Source organism: Taeniopygia guttata, chromosome 15, assembly GCF_048771995.1.
Source record: "Taeniopygia guttata chromosome 15, bTaeGut7.mat, whole genome shotgun sequence".
NCBI lineage: Eukaryota > Metazoa > Chordata > Aves > Passeriformes > Estrildidae > Taeniopygia > Taeniopygia guttata.
The window spans coordinates 11,082,722-11,106,517 of NC_133040.1; the positions used below are offsets into that span (position 1 = coordinate 11,082,722).

Below are 23,796 nucleotides of genomic sequence, written 5' to 3' on the forward strand. Positions count from 1 at the left end.
AAAGTTAGATTTGAGGTTGAAGTTTGGAAATAAACAAAAATTGATAGCAGAAAAAATCCTTTCACCATTTTCTTTGTATTTGCTTTGCTTAATCTGTGATCAGCTTGTGTTATGTCTTATGTTTTAGCTCAAAGGTACACTTGCAGATAGGGCTGCACATTTCCCAAGAGAAATTTGTTGTGGTGCTTCTAATTGGCAAATGTCCTTGTCATCTTCCATGTTCCAGCTATTTCCCTTCCTGGGAACAGAGGCCAAGTGAACATGCTGGGAAGAGACATCTTAGAGCTGAGCCTTTGAGGTCCAAATTAAAATCTGTGGGAAAGACAATATAGGGGAGATTTGTCTAAAAGCAGTTTTAATAGTTAAGCTTGGTTATTTCTCCTTTGTTCCCTGTAAGCCTCGATAATGAAATAGAAGATTTTACAGAGAAGAAAAACCCTTAGGGAGGGGGAAACTCCACTGGAAAATGGATTGTAGCTGGTGGAACAAGTCTCTATGGCCAGAAGATCCCACAAATGTAGAGCACAAGGCAGAGGAATAAAATCTACAAGTAATTTTGTTTTCTGCAGTCTTGTAGTATTTATAGGAGACATGGCAGATATTTCCCAGTGCTTTCCTGAGATCCTTGTGTTCAGAGGGAGAAGGAGATCCAGTACTGCACAGTACCTGCTAATGTGGGGCTGCAAGGAGACATTTTAGTTGGTATCAGCTTCCAGGGACAGGAGGACTGACTGATTCCAAGCCATGAAGGAAAATAAGGGAACTGAAATCCAGAAAAATGAAGCAGTACATGGAAAAAAGTACATCTCTCTTGCTTGCTCCCAAGAGAAGGCTCCAGAAGAGATTTAGAAAGACAAGAACAGCAGATGGAGAAGGAAGAATAAAGCCAGCATTAAATGCCAAAACATTTCAAAGAAAATGGAAATTATTGTAAAGAAAGGAGGGGAAGAGACTAGAAATGGCAAGAGAGCAGGATTGGGAGAGAAGCAAGCACTGAAAAGGGTTGGAGTGGGAAAGGCAAAGAGCAGAGGGAGAGAACCCTGACTAAAGTCAGAGACCCCTGGAATAGGGACAGAGAGTGTTCTATGTAAGTAACCCAAGTTGGGAAAGGTCGAGCTTGGTTACACTGACTTGTTTTGAAAGACTGTGCCTTTGTTAACCTGAATGTTTTTCAGAGCAGCAAATAACATATCTCTTTAAAACAGAGTCACTTTCTTTCACGTGTTGTGAGTGTGATGTGAGCAGCGTGCACAGAGCTGCAGAACAGCTCTTGAAGCCTGTGACATGCTGGGGTTTAAGGAAGAAACCTGTTCATTCACCTCAGATCCCACTTCAGAGAGCTTGAGGTGTAATGGGCAGGACATTGAGCCAAATACAGGGAAGACCCATCTGTGTGTTGTGGCCCTGCAGTGGTGCCTCGCTCTGTCCACCTTTTCCAAAACATTTGGGGCTGCCAGTCACACTGCAGCTCCCTGACAAAGAGAATGGTTCTCTGGGAAAAGAAACAGAAGTCATGATCAGCAATGATTTAGTGAGTAGATGGAATAAGTGGGTGAGATTTGATGATCTTGTGGTTAATGCACAAAATGTGAGGCTGGGGTCTGCGCCTGTTCCCAGCTCTCCTGCAGCACCTTGCGTCGTGTGAGGTGAATGGCACATTCTTGCTCCCTGAACTTTTCCTGGTGGAGATGGGACTTCCCAGCTGGGAGGCTGGGAGGTGAAATTAATGGTTATAAAGATCTCTTGCATCGTCAGTGAAAAGTTCTGTAGTAAAATGTAGGAACCATTACTGTTTTGTGGTAATAAGAGAGATGGAGTGTGATTCATAGACACCTCTTCAGAACATATTTACTCATCTTTATGGAGCTATTTTGAGTTGCTTGTACTTCTTATAATTTATTGTTAATTATTTAGCACAACAATTACTCTCCTTTAGGCACCTTTTTTTTTTTTTTACCCCCTTTGGAAACTCTATTTTAGAAGAAGCAAGAAGCTGTCTTTTTCTTTTAGCTGTACAGTAAGAAACAACAGTCCAGTGCCAGTGGTCTTAGGAGATGTACAACAATCCTAATTTAGGCCTGTTGAAGGAATCAGGAATGTGGAACTGAGTGGATATCTGAAACCTGCTTGTCCTGCTGGCTGACTGACAGTTCGTGCACCTTCAGGCTGGACATTTCCTAGTGGCTGCCAGGACGGATGCAGCTGTGGATGAGCAGCCCCCATCCTGTTCCTGTGCTGGGGGCTGTGCAGCTCTGGCTTGTCCTCACTGTGTGCAGGGCTTAGTGTTATCTGGGGGGTTGCAGTCACGGATCATTAAGGTTGCAAAAACCCCCAGAATCATCAAGTCCACCCTTTGGCCAAGTCCTGCTGTGCCATGCTGTCCGAAGGGAAGAGCTCCATAGGGCAGGCTGCCTTCAAGTGCTGGGTTCTTCAGCAGCTAAAGAGGAGGAGCAAGGAATCATCCCAACTAACTTCTACCCCATCCCTGGGACATGAACTTCTGGGTGGTGTGAACAGAGCCTAAACCTGATTTTCCACTGTGACAACTCACAGCTGGTCACTGGTGCAGGAAGCTGGTGCCTGCCAAGCCCAGTCTCAAAACCCATTCCTATGAGTTACTCAGCCCTGCAGTACCAGAGTTACCACTTATCTGCACAGGAATTAGAGATAGTATTTTATTTAAGGAACTCAGAATATGGCTTAAGCAGAAACCACGTTTTTCAATCCATTTCCTATTTCTGGAAGAAAATAGTCAACTCCAGCAGCATGTAATTACACTCTGTGGCAGTGCCTTCTGTTTTTATCGTGATAAAGATCTTTACTTGTCTATGAAGAGCAGCTATAAAGAACTAAAATATGTTTGGACTCTCCTGTGCTGTGAAGAGTTAGAAATGCAAACTGGGAGCTGGATTCGCATCTCTCTTACCTGGCACAAAACTAAAGCCACTGCATTTGCAATGAGAGCGAGTGTCCAAGTATATTTAGGTCTGGCTGTAAGCAGGAGATGGAGCTGTAATTTTCAGGAGCTGGTTAACAGTGCTGCAATATGTGGCTGTTTCTCTGATGCCTCTTCATACTCTTTCTCCATGTAATTTTTACCTGCTGATTTTAAAAGAAGATAGCTGAGAAGTCTAATAAGGAAATGGTAATATTCCTATTTAATTGAATACTTTTAATTAGTAAAGGCCACAAACTGAAACTTTGATTGGATTATTGGTTTTTTTAAACACCAGTTTCCCTGCAATTGGTATTGCAAATAATGTTCATAGCTCCGCATCAAGGCATGAGAACCAGGAAGAAAAAGTGATCATTGAAAAAAAAAAAAAAGGAAGGATTCTCTCAGGCTATTTTTTTTTTTGGGTTGGGGTGGTCACAGGTGGGCATCACATTGAAAGGGGCCTTCTGGGATGGCAGCAACTGATTTCTGTCATTAATATGTTCTGTCCTACAGCAGTTCAGTTTGTACCCCATTATTTTTACTAGAAGTCTTTTTGCAGAATTCTACAGACACATCCATGGATCTGAAAAAGAAGGATTAGCAGATATGAACTATGAGTTTTGTGAGAGGCAGAGCAAAAGGCTGATTCCTGAGGCTGAGGAAAGTTATGTTCCACCAGCCTACAGTACTTGTAGCACTGTCCTGTTCCCAGAGGTGCCATCACCGTTGTTAAATGAGTCATAGGAACAAAGCAGAAATACAGAAACTCCTTTGCTTATCTTCCCTGTTAAGATGGAAGATTATATCTTCATCTTTTCTGCTTAGTTTTCCCTGGTAGAATTTTTTTTCTCTCTGAATTTACCTAATAATTTGTGAGACCTGTTGATCTTTTTGATCTGCTCAGCATCCTGTGCCAGTGTCCCCTGCGGTTTAATAAAACTCTGTGTAGATAAGTACTTCCTTATGTTGTTTCAGATCTGTCCTTTAATATCATAAATACACTTCATGCCCTTGGTATCATGCATTCTGAGAAATTTGAATGCAGTCTCTGTTCATCTCTGTGCTGTCAAGGATTTTTTAATGCCCCATTACTGTGTTTCAGTATTTTTTACCCTATTCCTAAGCTGAAAATCACAAGTCAGTTCAGTCTTTTCTGGAACTTAACCCATACATTTGAACTTTTTTTTCTTTTTTCTTTTTTGTGGGTTTTTTTTTTTTGTTGTTGTTTGTTTGTTTTTTTTTTTTAACTGTATTCTAGTTCCAATATACGTAGTTTTGAGGTGAGGGTGAATGTGGGACTCCACAGCCATATATATTCAAGATGTGATGTTGGAGAGCAGAGACTGGCAGGACATGCCTGGTTCAGCAAGGCCCAGGAGAGTTGAAGGGGGAGACGATTGTTGCATAAGGACCTCAGGGAGTAAAATCATTGGGGCAGGAAAAGAGTTATTTAAGATAATGGACAATGTTGGCATGGGAAGAAGTGAGTATAAACATACTATAAATAGATTTAGGCTGGAAATAAGATTTCAGATCATTGTTCACAGTCTGAACCAAAGAGCAGACAAGAAGAACAGTGGACAGCTGTGGTGAAAAGGGTGGTAGATTTTTAGAATGAACCTATATTTTAAATAATAAAAATTGGCAGGATTACCCACCATCTCCAGATCTGGACCCCACAGATGTCCCTATGTATTTTCATATGTCTGCCACCGTTTCCAGCAAGGAAACTTCTTCCCTCTTTTTGGTGTTTCATCTTAAAAGTGCTGGGAAGAGAAAAAAAAAATCTACCAGTTTTTAATATCAGAACTCCTTTATTTAAGGATTCAATTTTATGTGACATTATTCATTGGATCAAAGCTAAGGAATAGTAAGTAAATTGACTAAGAATCAGTGGACACAATAAATTTGATTATATGCAAAAATTAGAGGGTAAAGCGTAAAATGGAGGGTTTTGATTAACTTGAAACCAATGTGATTTTTCAGAAGTGTTAGGCATTGTTTTATACCAGGTTTTCTTTCAGTTCAGGGGGAGAGGTGTGAGGTGGACAAAGAACATTCCTGAAAACCTCTGAATAAGTGCTTCCAGTTTTTACTTGCTTGCTTACCGAGAATTCCTGCCATAGCTATCGTTGGGCTAGCTCCACCCAGAGAAGCAGGAGCAGTGAAGGACTCGTTACAGCAATTAGTGTTTTAACCAGAGTGGTGTCTGAAACAGATCTGAGCACGTAGAAATGGCACAACATCAAACCAGTATCAGCTTCAGGAGCCTGCCTGGGGCTACCACCAGGAAAGCAGCATTCCATGAAGCAGCAGTGAGAAAACTCTGCCAGATTCCCTAAGACAGGCCAGTGCCATGGAGATCTACTTAGGGAACTTCCTGTGGGAATACAAATGTATTAGAAAGCACATACTGACAATTAAAAACAAACACTTAAGAATTAAAGTACAAATAGAGTCTATTTGGTGTTAAAAAAACTTGGATAAAAAAGATAAAGATAGATAAGAGAGCAAAACAATCCTGTGTAAATTGTTGTATGATGCATTTTCTGTTTGAGATTCTGGGTAAGTTGTTGTATGGTGTATTTTTCTGGCTTTCCATCAGTCATTCCAAGTGGTGCAGGAGCAAAAAGGAGATTTAAACTGTCACATTTCATTCTTGCCAGGCACCAGCTTAAAGGTGTTTGAAATGATCCCACACAGCAGAGCCTGAACTCTGTTTGGTGTCAACAACAATTTTAAATGCCAGTAGTCTGCAAGGAGATTTGCATATACAAATATGTGTGTATTGTGAATCCTTTTTGTTGATAAAAATCCTGATTATAAAGTTCATAATCTACTGCAAATCAGGCATTTCTTCATAGTTATCAGATGCTAATAATTACTTTTCTCACAGAAAATAACACAAGTACAAAAGAAAATGAGGATTTAAATCAATTTAAATTTGTTTTTCTCTTTACTGATTTAAATTGTGATTGGAATCAGTGATTTAAATAATTTTGAATAATTTGTGTTCTTTTACACTTTAGGGTAGTAGATGTCATGTGGTAGGAGAGAGCTGAAATGTATTCAAGAAAAATACCCCAGTTCTGGCGCCTGACAAATCTATTAAGACACAAAACCACATAGTTGAGGTTTGGGGGATATTTTTTTAGGGGACTTTCCACAGTGGCTGTACACATTCAAAACTAAGGCCTTCCCCTGCTAAGTACACTTGGAGGCAGGAAAAAACCTGATGCACCAGAACCAAAGGTTTCTCGGGGTACAGTGCAGAGGAGTGAGAGCTGTTGAAGCTACTGGGAGTTCCTGTCAAGCTTCTGCTTTCCCAGGGCAGTGCTGCCCAGGAAAGCAGCTCCTTGCCTGACCTGTTTATTTTTCTGAGCGCTGTTTCGGTCTTTTACACACATTAGTCCTCCAGACAAATTCATTTGTGCAGTAACTCGGTGCAGACCCGAGGAGTTCCAGGGTCTGGTGGATGTGGACCCTACCTAACGTGCCATGGGGGCTGAACAAGATGGTCTTGAAGGTCCCTTCCAACCCACTCCACTCCATGACTCTACAAAAGAGCTTCACTGCCTAGTGCCTCAGTATTTTTCTAACACCTTTGCCTGGTGACTTGACAGATTATTTCTCACCTCAAGAGGCTGTACTTGAAATATTGTGTCCCTTCAGGGAGTAATTATAAATAGCAAGGACTTGAATGAGCACCTTCTTAATCTTCCATCTTTGACTTAATATTTTCACTTCTTATCAACTCTCAGCCACTTGCTTTGAAATCTGACCAATGCCTTTATGTGATTAATACATCAAACAGGTAAATTAGAGCCACTTTGACTCTGACTAGAAATCTAAATGGATTGAGGAAAAAAAAAAAAAAAGAACAGACATCTCTGTTTTCCAACTGTTGTGCTCCAGGTATCATACGAGAAGATTTATGTATTCCTCCCCATTGTCATTCTTCTACCATAGACAGGAATATTCAGTAATATGAATTTTTCCCAACTATGCCTTGACTACCATTATTCAAGACAGAAGCTTTCTCTTTATTTCCTGACAGTATAAGTGCTGATGAAAACTACTGTAGTTTTAAGACCTTTTCCTTAGATAGTTTATGTGAAATGAGTTGACAGATCTCAGATTTTATCACCGGGAGCCTGGCCTATGTTTATTGCTGAGCTGGCCAGCAGAGGCTAAGGTTTGAACCTGGTTTAAGACTTCCAACATCCTTTTGCTCTCCACTATCTCAGCATCAAAACAATTCAAGCTTTGAGTATGTATGTGAAAGTTAATAGTTTAGTTCTGGATCGAAGCACATTGGCAGAGCAGCGGGAAAGGCGTTTGTCATTCCACAGTACAGGCCATGCAATTATGGACATTAATCCTGTGTGCACTTTTCAGAACACAATTGAATTGTATGTTCTGTCCCCAAGAAGATGGCTTCCTCTTAGTTCCACAGCACATTGAAATTAAAGTCTGCTGGGAATATAAATGAGGGCTTGTTTCTACTTCAGGACTTTCCTGCAGGCGCCAGTGGACCAGATAGAAGAGGGACAGCAATGCTCTCCTTTTTGAAAATAACAAATACAACAAAATATATGGGTATATTCCAATAAAAGCAAAGTAGCTGCGAGTCTTAGCCTGGTGTGGTTTAGTTGTTAGTCCTGGATGTTACCCCACAAATCCAAGTTTGTAGGTGAGAACAGTGAGCAATGAGCCCTCTTAGGCAAACTGCACTTGAGCTTTTCCTTTGCTTACCATGTGTTTGGGTTTGGTCTCTGGATTTTCAGGCTGCTGCCCACACATTGGACACAGCTGACTGTCTCCCAGCGTTCTGTGCAGTGTGTCAGAGCACACTGAGTCTCTTGCAGGAAAGCAGGTTTCCTATTCCGGTTAATCCACTCTTTCACGTCTATTTGCATGTTCCTCCATAGCATGGCAGTCACTGCTTATCTTCTTAGGAGCCTCCTTCACTAGTTTTTTGCATTTACTGACAGAACATGGCTCTTGGAGACACAAACTGTGCTGTGGAAATGCTTTGTGCCATAAGGCTCTGTGGAAGAAGGAAGCATGGCAGGATTTCCCTCATTTCCTAGTAGATAGTCCCAGTCATGTCATGGCTCTTCCTGCAAAGAAGAGTCTGTTTTGTGTGGTAGATGAAGTCCATGTTTCACCATTCTGCAGTCTTACTTACTACATTTTTAAGGTGACAGGGTGTTGGGGTTTGGGGAGGGTTGTTTGGGTTTTAAGGCTTGTGAGTGAGGAGTTCCTGTCAGGAGGGTTTGTCTGGGCTTCTGTTTGGGTGCAGCTCCTCCACTGCAATAGCCCAGGCAGTGTCCTCCAGGAGGTTTGGACAGCCCTTGCTGCCTTTGGTTCTCCTGGAACAGTGCTGGACATTGGTTAGGGAAGTATGAGCAGTAGCATTGCATGGAGGGAGCAATCAATATTATTTCATCTTACTTTACTTTATTTGATCTAAAGTTGATCAATCAGACTCTGTTGAAAAGATTGTGACAGATACTCAGTGCATCTGATGACAACTCTTATGTCATAGTTCTGATGAAGTAGATGGGATATAGTAAGATTGTGGATATTTAGGCTGTCAGACTGTCACTGCTAGTGTTGAGAATACAACTGAAATATTGGTTAAAACTCTTGAGAAAAGCATCGTGAAATTTGCCCAGGCCCAACAGTTAAGATCATATTTCTTGTGAATGGACACTTACACCAAAACAATGAACCTTAGAAAGCTACTAGGTAACTCTCTTATTCTGATACAGGTCAATAATTGTGATTCATAAACATCTCAGTGGGTTTCCTTTTCAAAAACATATGTGCTGGCCTACAGAAAGCAGCAGCAGCTCAATCACAACATCCTTTTTCAAGGACTTGCATATCAACCAACTTGAGATTTAATTGTTTCCCTGTAAATATTTTTTTTCTAATACCAGCTAAATATAATACTAAAGGTGCATAAAAAGTTTCAAGGGAAGGTTAACTCAAAAGTGTGTTTGTGCCACATAAAAAAACTTCATTTTACTTCATTATTGAGCATCATAAACTCTAGTGTGTAATAGGAAAACAGGGACCCTGTTCAGGCTGGCAGCAGCAGCTGCAATCTGTTGGTGCAGGAGATACTCAGGAGTGAGTGAGTATAGCACAGGGGTTGTAGTCCTCCTCCCCCAGCTTGGTTTTACTACTTAAGGATATTTGCATGAGAATAAAATCTGGTTCTTTGGCACTCATCTGCTCCTGCTGTTTATTCTTCGCTTGAGGTTATTGTCTCAGTTTGTGACAACATAATTGGTTTCTGTGGAGAAGATTATGATATTGATGAGACTTATATATGACTTCAGGTGAGGTGCAATCAAAGCAACAGTTCAAAATAGAAGGTGCTGTCTGTTTTCATGCAGTTTTCACTACGGCTCATTCAGCAGTGTAATTAAGGATGTTATTTATTACTGAACTGTACCATAGTAAGCTGAAGTATGGACACAGTTCTGCCACTGCAGGCAGGACTGGGGTCACTGCTGCTTATTTTGTGTTCTAACTGTTGTAAACTCCACCAGGTTGGGCAACTAGATGCTGTTCACACAAGGGTTGCTCACTATTTGTTGTAATTTAGTATTCTCTAGTGTAGACAAGCTGAAAGAATTGAGCTGGGAAATGCTCTCTTAATAGTTCCTTCTGTGTATTAAATATTCCTTCGAATGGTTAGCTGCTCTTGTACAGGATAAATTTTTTTGAGAACAATTATAATCAGAAACAATTATTTTATTGTGTTGTTTCCCTGCTGATTCCCAATTTGCTATTTTATATCATACCCTACCCCTTTTTTATAAACACAATCTCAGCAAAGTTTACCTAGCGTTTGGAAATCATTCCAAGATCTTGGCATGTGTGAGCCTTCTGCTCTGTAATTAGAGCTCACTTGTCATTTGTGGTGCTGTTGCAAGGGCGGTGTGCTGATGCTCTGGGGTGGCAGGGCTGGCTGTGGGGTCAGGGTGCTCTGGGTTACATTGGGAAGGAACCTGCTGCAGCCAGGAGAGGCCAATGCCAGCATCAGGAGTGCTGGAATGCATTGCAGATTGAGAGGAGTAGGATGATCTCTGTCATGATTTAATTTGCTGTGAATGACATTTTGCTGTGGTGTGACTGGTGGATTGTCCTTGGGGGATGTCACAAGTTAGTCTTTTCTCCCATCTGGATTACAGAGCCAAAAGGCCGGAGGGACAGACAAATGTGAGCCAGGTTACAGGGAACTGGGCTAGTGGAGACTTGGTCTGCCCAAGGGCAGGTGTGGTCCCAGGCATTTTCCTTCCAGATGTCATCTGTCCTCCTCCTGCTGCTGCTGCAGGCCAGGTGTATCACAGCACCACAAACACGGCTGTAGCCACGGCCTTGCTCGTGCCTTAAAACATTGTAGGCCTGTCATGAGATGCATCCCCCCTTCCTCTCTCCTCTAGAAAACATTGGATTCTGATATTACCTTGTGATTCTGAAAGCCAAGGCCTTAGGCACATGCCTTTCGTGCCTCAGCTTTCGTCTGCTCCCGCTCACAGTTGTGTAGGAGCACAAGCACAATGGGAGAAGAGAGAAACCTGAGGAGACAGGTTGAGCACATCCCATCGCCTTCTGGGAGCCCCACCATGTGTTGTGAGTAAATGCTTTGCTCCCAGCATGGTGATGAGCAGGATGGGGAGAACACCATCACCTACCCATCATTTGAGTTTGAGTTGGCAAGAGGACAGGAGTACAGCACTCAATGGATATTTAATGTACTGAAAATAAGGAAGGGGCATAATTACACAATTCACGTGGCTTTATCAGCAGTTGCCTGTAAATATGTTTAAAGTTTGACTGTGTTTTGTTACTTAAATTTGAGGAGCCAGGCTCGGTGTGCATGCTGGTGTCACAAAGGTTGTGTTGCTGCTTGATCCCATGCCAGCTCTTGCCTGTTGCTGCCTCTTCTGAACTACCCAAAGTGGTTGTGCTGTGTGGTAATTCAGACCAGGGAGCCGAGCTGAAACTAGTTTGGCAAAAATCCTGATGCAAGGACCATTAGATGTGCTTCTTTATGGCTTCTTGGTTGCTCAGCACATGCAAATATTTAATCTCATGTTTAATTCTGTGTTGTGGGCGTAGGAGCCGGAGGCAAAATCCTAACAACTTGAGTGGAATCGGGATTTCCCCTGAAAGCAGGCCCATAAATCCAATGGGAAATTTAAATCTCGGGCACTCAAATACAGGCCTGTGACCCTCAAGTTCTGGAGGGCAAAGGCAGTGTCTATGTGGAGGTGCTGGCCCCGGGACCTCTGGATCCAGAACAGGTCCCCAGCTGACCGATGTGCAACATGTCACACTGCGGGGAGGGCGTTTCATTGTGAAACCCCAGCAGCGGGGCAGGATGATCAGAGCACGGCTAGAAATGGTTCCTTGGGAGCAAGTCAAAGAGGGGGTGCCTGCACAAGGAGCAGCGTGAGGCCAGATGCGAGCAGCTCCACCAGCCGGGTCGCTTCGTCTTATCCCAGCGCTGGTTCTGCCGCTTGCAATCTCGAAGTTTGCTCGGCGCCTTCCTCCGGCCGAGGGATGGAGGTTCCCCGCTGCCGGGGCGGAGCGGGCAGGTAGCGCGGTGCAGGGTGTGTGTGTGTGTGTCTGTGCGCGTCTCCTTTGTCTGAGCAGCCCGAGCAGCGCCGAGCGCCCCGCGGGCGGCCGCGCATCTTCCCCGCCCAGCGCCGCTCGGCACACCCGAGCCTCGGCCCGCCCCCGCCGGCCCTCGGCACATCGCGGGGCTCATTACCGGCGGGGGACTAATTGCCGGCCGGGCGGCCGAGCCCCCCGTGCCCGGCCGCGCCGTGTGCGGGGGGCGGCCGCGGTGCCCCGGCCGCGCGGTGCCCGCTGTCCCCGCAGGCCGGCGGTGTGGAAGCGGCCCGCGATTGGCCGTGCCGGCAGGGCCAGCCCCTTCCTGGCTGCCTGGCATGAATATGCACGGCCCCCCTTCCTCCTCCTCCTCCTCCTGCATGTGTGTGTGTGTGTGCGGGGAGCGGGGCTCCGCCAGCAGCGCCGCTCCAGCCATGTCAGCTCGGCTCCGCCTGGGCCCACCATGAGCCATGGCCATGTCTGCGAGCGCCGACGAGGAGGACTACGAGTCGGAGCCGGAGCCCGAGCCGGGGCCGGGGCCCGAGCTGGGGCCGGAGCAGGTCCGGGGCGGGCGGCGAAGTTTGCAGCGGGAAGGGAGGGGAGGAGGCCGGGCCGGGCAGCGCCGCGCCGGCCGCGGGGACGGGAACAATGTGGGGTCGGGAGCGGCCCCGGGGCAGCGCCGCCCGCCGAGGGACCGCGCCGGGCGGGGCCGCGGAGCCGCCGCGGGGCCGGCCCGGGGCGCTCGGCCTCGCCCGCCGCGGGCGCCCCGGGCACCGCGAGTTCGGCACCTCCCAGGGCCCCGAACGCGCCCGGAGCGGGTGGTTGTTGCCTCTCGGGGGCTGCCCTGTCCGCGGCAGAATTGTTATTTTTTTTCCTATTAAGATTCCTCAAATAGCTGAGAGGGCTGCGGGACTTGGGGGAGAGTCTGATGCTGAGCCTGGCTACCTTGTCTTCGTTTGATTTATAGCCAAAGCCTCCTTTCCATTCCCAGGGACGAGGGATGTAGAAGAAAGAGAAGGATGTGTGCCGGAATGAAAAGAGAACTTTTATTAATACTTGCAGGGTTTAGTCTCTGAAGCCTTTTTTTTTTTTTTTTTCTTTTTCCCGTGGGGGAAGGAGAATAAACTTCTTAAATTTATTAAGTAATCTGTGAAAAATAATCCAGAACATATGTTCTAGATTGCGTATTTTACTCTCTAAGAACTGCCTAAGCAATTAAAAATGCACCAGGAATAGTATTAAACATGTGTATGTAATTTAAACATAAACTTGATAGTTTTGTTCTTAACTCAAGGTGTTTCGCTCTTTAAAATAGCCTGATATTTTGTTTTTAGAGAAAAGTTTCTCCATAGTCCAGGTGTTGAGACTATCTTCCAAAACCCATATTGTTTTGAACCACTTTACCTTGTTTTGGTTCAGAAATGCGCATAGAAGACAGGACCAAAAAAGAGTTTGGGGTGGTGGTGTGCCTTGGGTGCTCCCCAGGGATGGCAGATCTGATGCAGAAACCTTGGGGGGCACAATGTGCTGTGCTGGCCTGGCGCAGTGGCAGTCCAAGAACCGAAGCTGAGGTTTGGATGAGTAACTTTATTAAGCCTTTACCTAATTCTGAGGATTTTTGAATGTGCAGGCCTGTGCTGCTTCTGAGTTCACTGCTGTGCTCCCACACATAGTAGTTAAAATGTCCCAGTCCTCTTTTCTTAAATTTTTTCTCCTGCCAGGCCTTTTCCATTTGTGTCTGTGTCTTGGTGCAATCACTGCACACTTTTTAAAAAGAGCTAATGGTTGGGAGAGCAGATTGGTCTCAGCTGTATTGTACCAGCTGCGAAATTGTTGCTTGGAGGTGCTGGTTCTTGCTGGATGAATCTGGAAAGTTGGTTATGTTCTGGGATTCTTCAACTCTTCCAAAACCTGAGGCTTTCATAGCATTTTTGTATCTTAGAAGTTTAAAACAGAAATTAATGCAAGACAGGGGAAATCTTTCTTCTGGAGTTTCTTAAGAAACTTGGTCTGATCCTAAACTATAACGCAGTGACCTGTGTACCAAAGACCTGTGGAATGTTTTCCTTTCTGTTCAGAAAAGTTCCAGTGGTAAAACACCTCATGTAGCTCCAGCTGTATTTTCATACAGGCCTGCTTTAATGTCTGCTTATCCTATTTTTCTACATGGGACATGTCAAATCAATATTATGTTGCTTTTTGTACTGTGACAGCCCTTGTATGTAACAGGTGCTTCACCTCTAAGGGTGCAGTTGAACAGCACAATTTCAATGCTCAGGTAGAAGCCACAGGTTTTGTCACTTTTTATGCTGACTTTCCCTGGTCTGTGTCTAAACTAAGAAGGCAGAAGGACTGTAAGGTTTTCCAGCACAGAGCACACAGGATTTACTGCACTTGTGATAGCTGCCAGCAGTGCTGGGGGTTTGGAAGTGTGTGGGTGCTGGGGCTGTATCCTGGGCAGCACCTGCCCCAGCCCACCAGTTTGCTGTGTTACTCCTGGTGTGAAGAAATTCGATTTCTGACTGTGTGTAAACCGAGAAAACTGCACCTGGTTGGTGCAGGGAGATTTGTCCCAAAGCAACAGTAAAAAAAGCTGCGTTGTGCCCTGAGTCTGTGGAACTTATTGGGATCTTTGTTTTAAGAGCTCCTACTTTTGATGAAGCTTATCTCCCAAAGCATATTTTTGCCAATATATCTTATTCCACCCTCCAGGCCTAACTTCTGCCTCCTCACCACCAGAGGAAAATAAACAGGGGCACTGACATTGGCAATGATGTGCCAGTTTATCACACCCTAAACAACATTGCTATATTGGCAGAAAAGCTGCTGGAGTGTCATTAACACTCAGATGAACCTGCAAAGTATAAACTTTTATTTTCTTTCTATTTTCTTGCGGGAAATGAATCTGATTCAGTAGTGGAGCTCTGTGTGGTCACCTGGAAGCGTCACTAGGAGCTTCTTTGGTTGTGGTAGAAGGGGATTTTGTAGGTATGAAGTGGAGGAGATGGTGGCAGTAAACATCTGGAGAGGATTAATGCTGGTTTGGGATGGCTGGGATTGAAAAAGTTCCAGTGCCTTCCCTTTGCCTTTGATGCTGCTGTTTAATGAGGGACCTTGGACTTGAAGGACACCTCCACCCCAGCAGGAGTGTATTCTGAAGGAGGGTGATGTAACTGTAAACACTCAACTGTGAGAGGAAAACAGCTCTCCTGGAGTTTGCATGTGCAGTTTTGGGTAGATAGGCTTTAGCCAGACATGGTCCATGGTGTTGGTGTGTGCTCTTTGGTTAATACAACTTTTAAGGATGTTGTTGGCATCAGTGGGATTTTTTGCTCTCTCACTCTGGCTTTTTCCTTGGCCCCACTGCATTCCTGCAGTTACATCATCCTGTCCTTCCTTCTTCCTCTGAGTTCTTCCTTTGAGGAGGGTTTCTGTTAGTTGCTAAACAGACATAAGGGTTTAATACAGAAGAACTGTTGACTTGGTTGTGATTATTCCCAGGGTCCTCAGGGAAGTGGTGGAATCATGGTCTATGGAAGAGTTAAAAATACATGTGGATGTGGCACTTGGGGCCGTGGTTTTGTGGTGAACACGGCAGTGCTGTGTTAATGGTTGGACTCAAAGATCTTTGAGGTCTTTCCAGCCTTAACAGTTCTGTGATTGTGCAGTGCCTGGCAGTGTGAGTGTAACAGGGTGACCCTGCCAGGCAGCCAAGGCCAGTACCCACATTTTGGGGTGAACGTAGGGTTACCTGGTGTGCACCATGGCTGGGAATTGTCAGTTTGGGTTTCTAGTGGGAATGCCAGAACTCCCTGCATAAGGAGGCTGGGAGAGGGATGTGCATGGAGCAGGGAGGGACAGTGCTGCTCACTGCCCTGGGCAGCACACAGTAGTCTTGTTCTCCAGAACCTGCACCCTGTTTGGATGGAAAAAATGCTCCTCTGGTGCAATGGGAAAGGATAGAGACCTGACTGACCAGAAGCCTTTGCTGTGCCACCCTGTGGGTGTCTCCAGTGCCCAGTGTTGCCCATGACACAGCTCCTTTAGGGTGGTGTTTTAGGTGACAGCAGTTACAAATTGTGGGTTAATGCATGTAGCTTCTGTAAAAAATGTTTTTCCCCTAATGTTTATTTATCAGACCTTCTAAAGAAACAAGTGGTAGTTAGATTTGGCTATCCTAATTCTGTTAATACAATTGCATTAGGATGCAGTGCCACATAAAGCTCTAAGCTCAAGACTGGCACCTGGCAAGTCCTGGATTCTCATCTTTGGGTGCTGCTGTGGTTGTGTGGATGTGGTCAAACTGCAGTAAATGCAAATAATCAGTATTTGTCCCTGTGTTACAGAAGGAAATCACCACTGCCTTGCAAATGCAAGGGTTGTATTTGTGTGGCACAGCACCTTGAAGCAGTGAACACTGCACATACACAGGATCTTGCCTAGGGAGATGTACACGGTGGATACTACATGAGCTGTTCACATTGTACCTGGTTGAAGTGAAGCGCTTCAGGATCTCACTGACCTGCCCCCTGAGAAGCCCTTCAGAAAAGCCCCACACATCTCTGGGTTTTTTGTGGAGTCTGAAATAATGGTTTGGTGCTGCTGGCAGCAGTTTAAAGCAGGTCACTGAAGCTGAGTGGTGGAATAGGAGCTGTGCCCAGGTAAAGGCTACTTGCAAAAGAGCTTGTGTCTCTGCTGCAGACTTAGTCAGCCTTGCTTTGAGAACCAGGACCTCCCTCCTTCTGGACTTGGTCACAGGGTCAGCTGATCTTCCTCTCTAGGGTGGAGGAGTTTGTATGTGAAGTTGCCTGGTGACATCTCTGGCAGATCCCAATTGGTGTTGGGACAGCAGCTGGGGAACATCAGCACCTATTTAATGATGCATTTAATGGCTGATAGTTCTTGCAGTGTTTTCTCCAAAGCTTGATGTTCATGGTACTTTTTGTTTGCCCGAGGTCTTTTGAGTTGTTCTTTGTAATTGTGAAGGTTAGAAATTTGCTGCTGTAAATATCAGGGTTATGTTTCTGTTGCAGTAAGGGTTGTGCTCAGGGCAGAGGCCATTCCTTAATGCCTCTGGTCCTTCTGAGCCTGGTTGGTGTTTTTTAGTGACAGCTGGGCAGGGCTGGGACATGTGGAAGTGTCCTGAGGTACCTGTAAGTAGGCAGTGGAAACTGCCCAGCAGCCAAATGTTTGTCCATAACCAGAATAAACTCATGTTCCAAGCACAGGCTTCCAGGTAGCTAATTTCCTAGGGCTGGTTTAGAATTATGAGTGTTGTACCTGAGCTTATTCCCAGATCTGCACAACCCTGTAGAGAGACTCTTTGATTACTGGTGACCACCCCACCTAGTCCCCTAACTGCTGTCCAACAGGAGTTGTTGAATTTGGTGGGTTCTGTATGAGGCCAGCACTTCAGAAAATTGCTGCAATCCATTTCTTGTTGGAGGGGTGGGCTTGTTTAAGCGCTGTGGTGTGAGCCCAACTTAATGACTTGTAAATGGTTTTGTAGTGCATAGGATAGTGCATGTGATGACCCACGTCCACCCCAGTGCCCAGGTCCTGTGTCTGCTTTGGGAACAGGAGAAAGTTACCTTTGTGTGTCACAGCAGTAATATGGAGAGCACCAAAAAAATCACAGAACAGAAACACAAAAAACCACCCAAACAAAACAAACTACTGAGCATGGTGTCTTGTAGAAGTCCATCAGCTTCCTAGGTTTCAGTGTAATAGAGATATGGATTTAAGGTATTAATCCTAATACATTTCAGCAGCTGCTTGCTCTGCCTTTGTTGAGAGCTTGGTAGAGTGGCTGTCACCACTTCAGCATCCCTCTGCCTCTCTTTTGAAGATTTGCTGCAGCCACAGAAGTTAGGAGCACAGTTTTTGTGGAGATGTTGGAGAACATGGTGGCTGGTGATGGTATTCCAGGCAGGCTCTGTTTCACCTCCCAGGCTTCTGTTGTAAGCGGGGGGAAAAAATCTTCAAGTTTGGTACAATCTTTGTCCAGACTGCTCTTGAGGGTTGCATCTCCTTGGGAAAGGAGATGGTGGAGTCCCCTCCACAGGAGTCAGATTGTGTCATGCCAACTGGGGTGACACCCAGACCTGAGCCTCCGGCCATGGAGCTGCTGTTTGCTGGGCACCCAGCATAAGGAGTGCTGCCATCCCCTACCATGTGCTCGTTATTTGCAAGACAAATCCATGGAGTTGTTCTGGGAGGGTGGCAAGTGGCAATACAGAGATGGGGACAGGAGCTGTGAAGGAGATTTTACCCAGTCTCATCAGGCCTGGTATGTTGTAAAACTGCAGTCTGAGCTGGAAATCCTGCAGCATCTCCTCACTAACATCGACCTGGAATTTATCTGGCTGTCTGCCATGTGCTAAATAAACCCCAAGCCATGATGGAGGCTCCTTCTACCCCCTTGAATCCCAGGCCAGATTTTCTTCTGTGGAGGTTTTTAAGCGACCACTTTTGGAGCCCCTTGAAACTAGATATGAATGGGAATTCCTGCAAGGCCTCTCCAGCCATGCTGGCTGCAACATCCTGAAGTGAAAACGTGGCTTGGGTTGAGGATTGGTTGGTTGGTAAATTAGTACAAACCCAGCTAGTACAATTTGCTAATGAGCGGTGAGGAGGTTTGGGTAGGTAAGAAATGTACAGTGAGAAAATACAGTGAGATGGAGGTCTGCACCTCTGCTGTGTTCTGGTGGTGTCTGGAAGAAAATCTGAGTTGTGTGGTGTAGTCTGACTTCAGGCTTGTTCTTGTACTTCCACCTTCCTGCTTTTGTGGGGTTTTTAGGATTCTCAAATTCTGTGTTCAAGCGATGCCTTTTATCACTTGTGTCCATGCAGTATCCTGGCACTTAAACTGTTGTCCTCAGAATTAGGACTTGGCTCGTATCACTGTGGCAGAAGCAGGAGTTGTCCTTCAGCTGGAAAAGTACAGAGTTTGATTTTTCCTTGAAAGCATTTAAAAACAGCATTCTCACAGTGTCATAGCTGTTGTTTGCCCCAAACTTAATCATGTTGCTTCCTAATAGGAAGGAGTCAGGTGCTCACACAGAATCTTCCATGTGCTGTTGTCCGAGGGGAGCTGCCAAGGTTGTTGTGCATGTTTTGGTTTAACTTGTTCCCGCTGCTATCCAGCCTTCGGTTCGTGTCTCGCCTCCCTTCCTAGCTGAAGGAGACTCTAATAGAATGGAGGAGTGATTCATGCTGAGGAAGAAAATTATCTCTTGTCTAGGTTGCCTCTAAGCCAGTCCTGCCAGAGCTGACTTTATCCTTGAGAGGCTGGAAAGTTGGTCTAGAAGGTAAATATTTATTCTTTAGAGTGTCTGACATTGATCTGAAATCCAGGCGGCTGCTGCGGTTGCCGATGGGAAGGAAGCTGTGCTCATCCGTGTTCACACAGCACGGTGAGGTTCAGCCTGCACACGGAACAAAGTCTGTTCTGGAGGAGTGGAATTAAAAACTTTGCAGAAATCTCTGCAAACTCTTGGACTAAGGAGTGTTTTCTCCCACCTCATAATGATAGTCAGTCTGTAGGAGAGAAAACTTACGGGGTCTAGCTCCTGACTTCTTTGCTCTCCCAGCACTGACATTCCTGGGATGGAGGCTGTTAAAATATCAGCACTTCCCTGATTAGAGAAAGTCACTGGAGCTTTGCTAAGTCAGGTGGGAGGAAGATCAAATACACTGCAATGTGGCTTCTCTTTAGAGTTGTACAGCAGGACACTTGGGGAAGCTTTTGTACAAGCAAGTGCAATGTTTGCACATCTCTTTTAAAAATTCTGATGGAATTTCTGCATGGCTCCTAACAGTCACACTGCCCCTACCTTGGTGATTGCCCAGAATTCAACAGGAACAGAAAGTGAAACTGGGTGGTCTGTTGGTCATATGCTGAGGTGTGCAGAAAATTGAAGAGTTGTATAAATGCTAAACCAAATGAACTTTGCAGTGCTGTTATTATCCTCTTTATGGAGAAAGCTGTCAGGGGTCAGTATAAGCCAAGCCAATTCTTGCATAATTAGCTCCATACAATTACATGGTATTTAGTGATGTCTGGCTTGAGCTGTAAGTTCTTGTGTACAACAGGGAGTTTCTGATGAGAACACGAAATTTTGATGTCCGCAGTGAATATGTTGCCGTTCACCTAATAATTTCAAATCTTTTCACGCTCCTTTAGTTTCTGTCTTAAAGGTCATTGAAATCTAGACCTCGGATGCCCTTTTTAGCCTTTGCACATCATCAGTTGGTGTTCTATTTTTGAGCACTTGCTGGTGTTGGATAGGAGCTACCTTGGAAGGGTTTTGTAGCATTTGTGTTTTATTTCCTACTTTATTGCTTGGCAGTAGTTCATACTCTCCTGATTTTTTAGGGATATGACTGGGGGTTTGAGCCATTGGCTGGGTGTTTCTCTGTTGTGCCTAACCACCAAACCACTTTTGCTGTTCATTGGATTCAGCAGAAGTCCTTCTGGCTTAACCTGAGAACAAATCTATGATATCTCTAGCCCAGAGCTCAGTGCTGGCACAGATCATCTGTTGATCTAAGCCAAGCACCTCACTTGGTACTTGATCTTGTGTTGAGCTGTGCCTAAATGTCTTTTCCCTGCCGTCCTGTTGAAATGGGTTTGCTCTGGCTTTGGGATCTCTCATTTACAGCCCACCCTTTCTCGGAAAAGCGCTGGAGCTCCGTTATGTCCAGGAGCGATCGTCCGTACCCGCGGCGCGTTCCCTGTGCGCGGTTCCGCTGGCAGCGGCCGGCTCTGCGGAGCTCTGGGCAGGTGGGACGTGCAGCTGACCCTGTGTGTGTGTGTCTCTTGCAGAACAGGGCGGTGGGGCGGCCCAAGGGGAAGCTGGGCGCTGCCTCGGCGGTGAAGCTCGCGGCCAACCGGAGCACGGCGGGCGCGCGGCGGCGGAGGACGCGATGCCGCAAGTGCGAGGCGTGTCTGCGGACCGAGTGCGGCGAGTGCCACTTCTGCAAGGACATGAAGAAGTTCGGGGGGCCCGGCAGGATGAAGCAGTCCTGCATCATGAGGCAGTGCATAGCTGTAAGTGTGCCTGGGCCTGCAGCTCGTCTGCTGAGCCCTTCCCTCCTTCCTGCCGTGTCTCCTGGGTGACCAGGTGTGGGAGCTCTGTTCTCAGAAGTCTCTAAAGTGCATTGGACAAAAGTGTGTAATCTCTGCTCTCCCAGATCAGATATCTTTTTTTCCCAGTGTTTCTCATCCTCCCCAAATCCTAAACCAGAATGCTACTAAAACTTAACAGGACAGCTTTCCTTTTAGCAGTATAGAAGTGGAGATTGTCATTACATCAAAAATCAGCGCTGAATGACCCTCAAACTCTGGGATGTGAGGGAAAAGGGGAAGAGTAGGAAGTTCTGATTCAAAGGATGAAGAGGTGTGTTTGGTTTGGATGTTGGAATTTCCTGAGAAAAGCTGCCCTGCAATCATCTTTGCCATGTTATCCACAAAAATTAGGATGAGAGAAATCCTTGACTGACAGCCTCCAAGAGGTTGGTGTTGATGACCCCAGCCCCAGGCTCCCAGAGATCTGAATTTGTTTGTTTCCTGTTACTTAGGCATGGAGCAGAGGGTCTGATCTGGATGAGCAGAGAGCCATCAGTCCAGGGTCACGTCTTCCTCAGGGACTGGAAATGGCTGTCAGGGAAAGAGCATCAGAACAGGGCAAGCAGGCAGTTTCCTGGGCTCCTGTGGTACATTACTTGGGAGCTTCTTGAGTCACAAGCGACAGCTTTCTGTTTAACAAATATTGACAGATTAATCTTCCATTAAGTTTTTCAAGCAGCTTTTGACTCTGTAGCTGCCATGCTGACTTGTGGAGCTTCTTCTCCGGTCTCATGTCTGCTGTGTCTCTGTTCAAGGCTAAAAAGCAGCTTTAGTTTTTACTTTAATTCTTTAGAAGGCCTTGTTTATGCTGTTGTTATGGGTTTGGTTTTCTTTTGTTGTTGTTTTTGTAAGAAAAGGAATGTTGTTTATTCATAACTGAAATATCACCCTATCTATACTGATTTCTCTCATTACAGTTCCCTTCACTTAGTACTTGGGGGTTTTTCTTTTAATTCTTCGGAGATGACCAAAGTGGAGGGATTAAATGGCTTCACCTAACAGTGATAAAAAACTGATAAGCATTTCAGGTTTCCAGTAGTTGCTCCTGGTAGCTCACTCCATGTTCTGTGCCAAGCTCTGCACTGTTCCTGACACAGAGGATTGGGTTCAGTGCTGCTGGATCTTTCAGTAAAGTACACAGAATATCCACCTTTCTGCAGAGTGCTTTTACAGCTCAAGTGTCTTTTCTTTGAACACTTGATTTCCTGGAGTGTAGCATGAATTGAACAGCATGGATGAAGAATTTATTATTCTCCAGGGGCAAGAAATAGTGAAATCATGCTGCCTTTTTAGTGGCAGGATTAAATTAGGGCTGCAGTGTGCTTTCTCATCCTCACTGATGAAGGAAACTTTCATACTAAGCTGTTTCACTCTGGGTAACACAGGCTGAGCCTTTTGGAGATGATCTGCGTTCTCTTCTAGCTGAGTGTAGTCATCCTCTGTATTCCAGTGAAGATTTATTTCTCTTCTTGGTGCCTAGAGTTTTAATTCAGTTAGGACAGAGGTAGCCATGGGTCTCTGATTACTTGTCCCCCCCTCACATGCCCTGACAGTGGCTTCTCTGCACTTTCTAGGTTGGTGCAAGTATCAGGGAGATTATTACAAATTCTTAAGGCAGCAAAGGCCCAGAAAATTAAGGAATTGAGGTGTTGTACCTTTCAAGGTGCTTTACATTTCTCTAAGCAATCCTGTTGGCTTTGCTCTTGTTCTCTAACAATTCAGCAGTAATAATATTGTGGTACCTATCCAGCAGCTTCCAGCCAAAAAGACCCTGCAAGATGCTGAAGCTGTATGGAAGTAATGGTCCCTACAGTTCTAGGATTGTTCTTGCCTTGGTTAATAACACTGACAATATTAACTAGACAGACTTTCATTAAGCTCAGAAGCCTTCAGAGAGCCCCTGGTACTGCTGTTCAGAGAGCAGGAACTTCCTCTGCATCACCAGTTCCACCAGGAAGGGCAGCAGGAATGCCACTGCTGCATGGAATGGGGCTGGGAGGACAAGGTGACAGCACAACTGCTGTTCCAGCCCATCAGTGGGACACAGGCAGTGGTGGCACAGAGGAGATTGCCTGGACATCCTTGCTCCCAACAAGAAAAATTGTACTGCTGTTTGCAAAAGGCTCTGTGCTCTAATGGCTCACTACAGCTGGGCTTCCCCCTGCCTGAAACTTGCTAAAGGATGCACTGTTGATGCTGAAATTTGGGTTGGTGTGCAGGTATTCTCTTGGGGTTTTATTCACTCCATCCACAAGAGATCCTTGCTGGGAAAAGCCCCATCTCTGCTTCTGGCTGTGTAAAAGGACTGGCAGCCTAATCAATTGTACTTCCCTTTGTGAGCAGCTTAGGTTCTTCCTTTTCTTTTTTCTAATGAGGTTTATACCTTATTGCTGCAGACCAGAATTTTGTTAATCATTAGCAAAAAGGTGGCTTTTTAATTAGAGTGACATTCAGTGCTTTGACATGGGTGACAGGTACGTGAGATGCTGCAGTTCCCTTTCTGCCTCAGTGGAAGAAGAAAATCTGTGTGATCTCACTTGTGACACTTGCAGGAGAGAATCCTCTTCCTAAGTGAGCAGAGCTTTTTGCAGTGCTCAGGTTGGGAGCAGGGCCCTGGATAATGGACTGCCAGTCAGGGAAAGGGCTGTTCTTGGTTCTGCTGTGGGCTTGCTGTGAGACCTGGATCAGGTCCCATAACATCTGTCTGCCCTGCCTGTAAAATACGGGAGCTGCCAAATTGCTGCTCGGATTGTGAAACCTAATGGATGTGAATAGTGATGTTCTAGGGTGATTCTTTCCCCTCCCATTGTACACTGGTGAAGTGACTTGCATGCCAATGTCTGTGTCAGCTCACAGCTTCAAGGAACCCACCAAAAATGCATTTTCATCCATCCCAGTAATGCTTCCTGAACCTGTATTGCTACAGGGTGAAATGTGTTTTATGGAGCTTGGTCTGGTACCCAGCTCTAATTTGTTACTTTTTTTTTTTTTTTTTCCTTTTTTTTTGCCTTCATGTCAGTTTGCACAATTAATCCCTATTAATCTCCTGTTTGAAATGAGGATACTGTAAATACACATTGAACTCTTGTGT

The 23,796-nt window shown here is 45.4% G+C and overlaps 1 protein-coding gene and 1 long non-coding RNA gene across 9 annotated transcripts in view; both read left to right on the forward strand.

Moving 5' to 3' along the window:
• Positions 1-23,796, forward strand: part of KDM2B (lysine demethylase 2B) — a 105,725-nt gene that overhangs the window by 68,729 nt on the left and 13,200 nt on the right. For all 8 annotated transcript variants that reach the window (XM_030285340.4, XM_030285343.4, XM_030285341.4 and 5 more), the window contains one exon: positions 20,403-20,627. In XM_030285340.4, coding sequence (XP_030141200.1) covers positions 20,403-20,627 — 225 coding nt within the window. The remainder of the gene's footprint in view (positions 1-20,402; positions 20,628-23,796) is intronic.
• LOC115497321 (uncharacterized) lies at positions 9,750-12,843 on the forward strand. The gene is made up of 2 exons (XR_012058390.1): positions 9,750-12,135; positions 12,567-12,843. It is a non-coding gene; the product is annotated as an uncharacterized lncRNA (long non-coding RNA).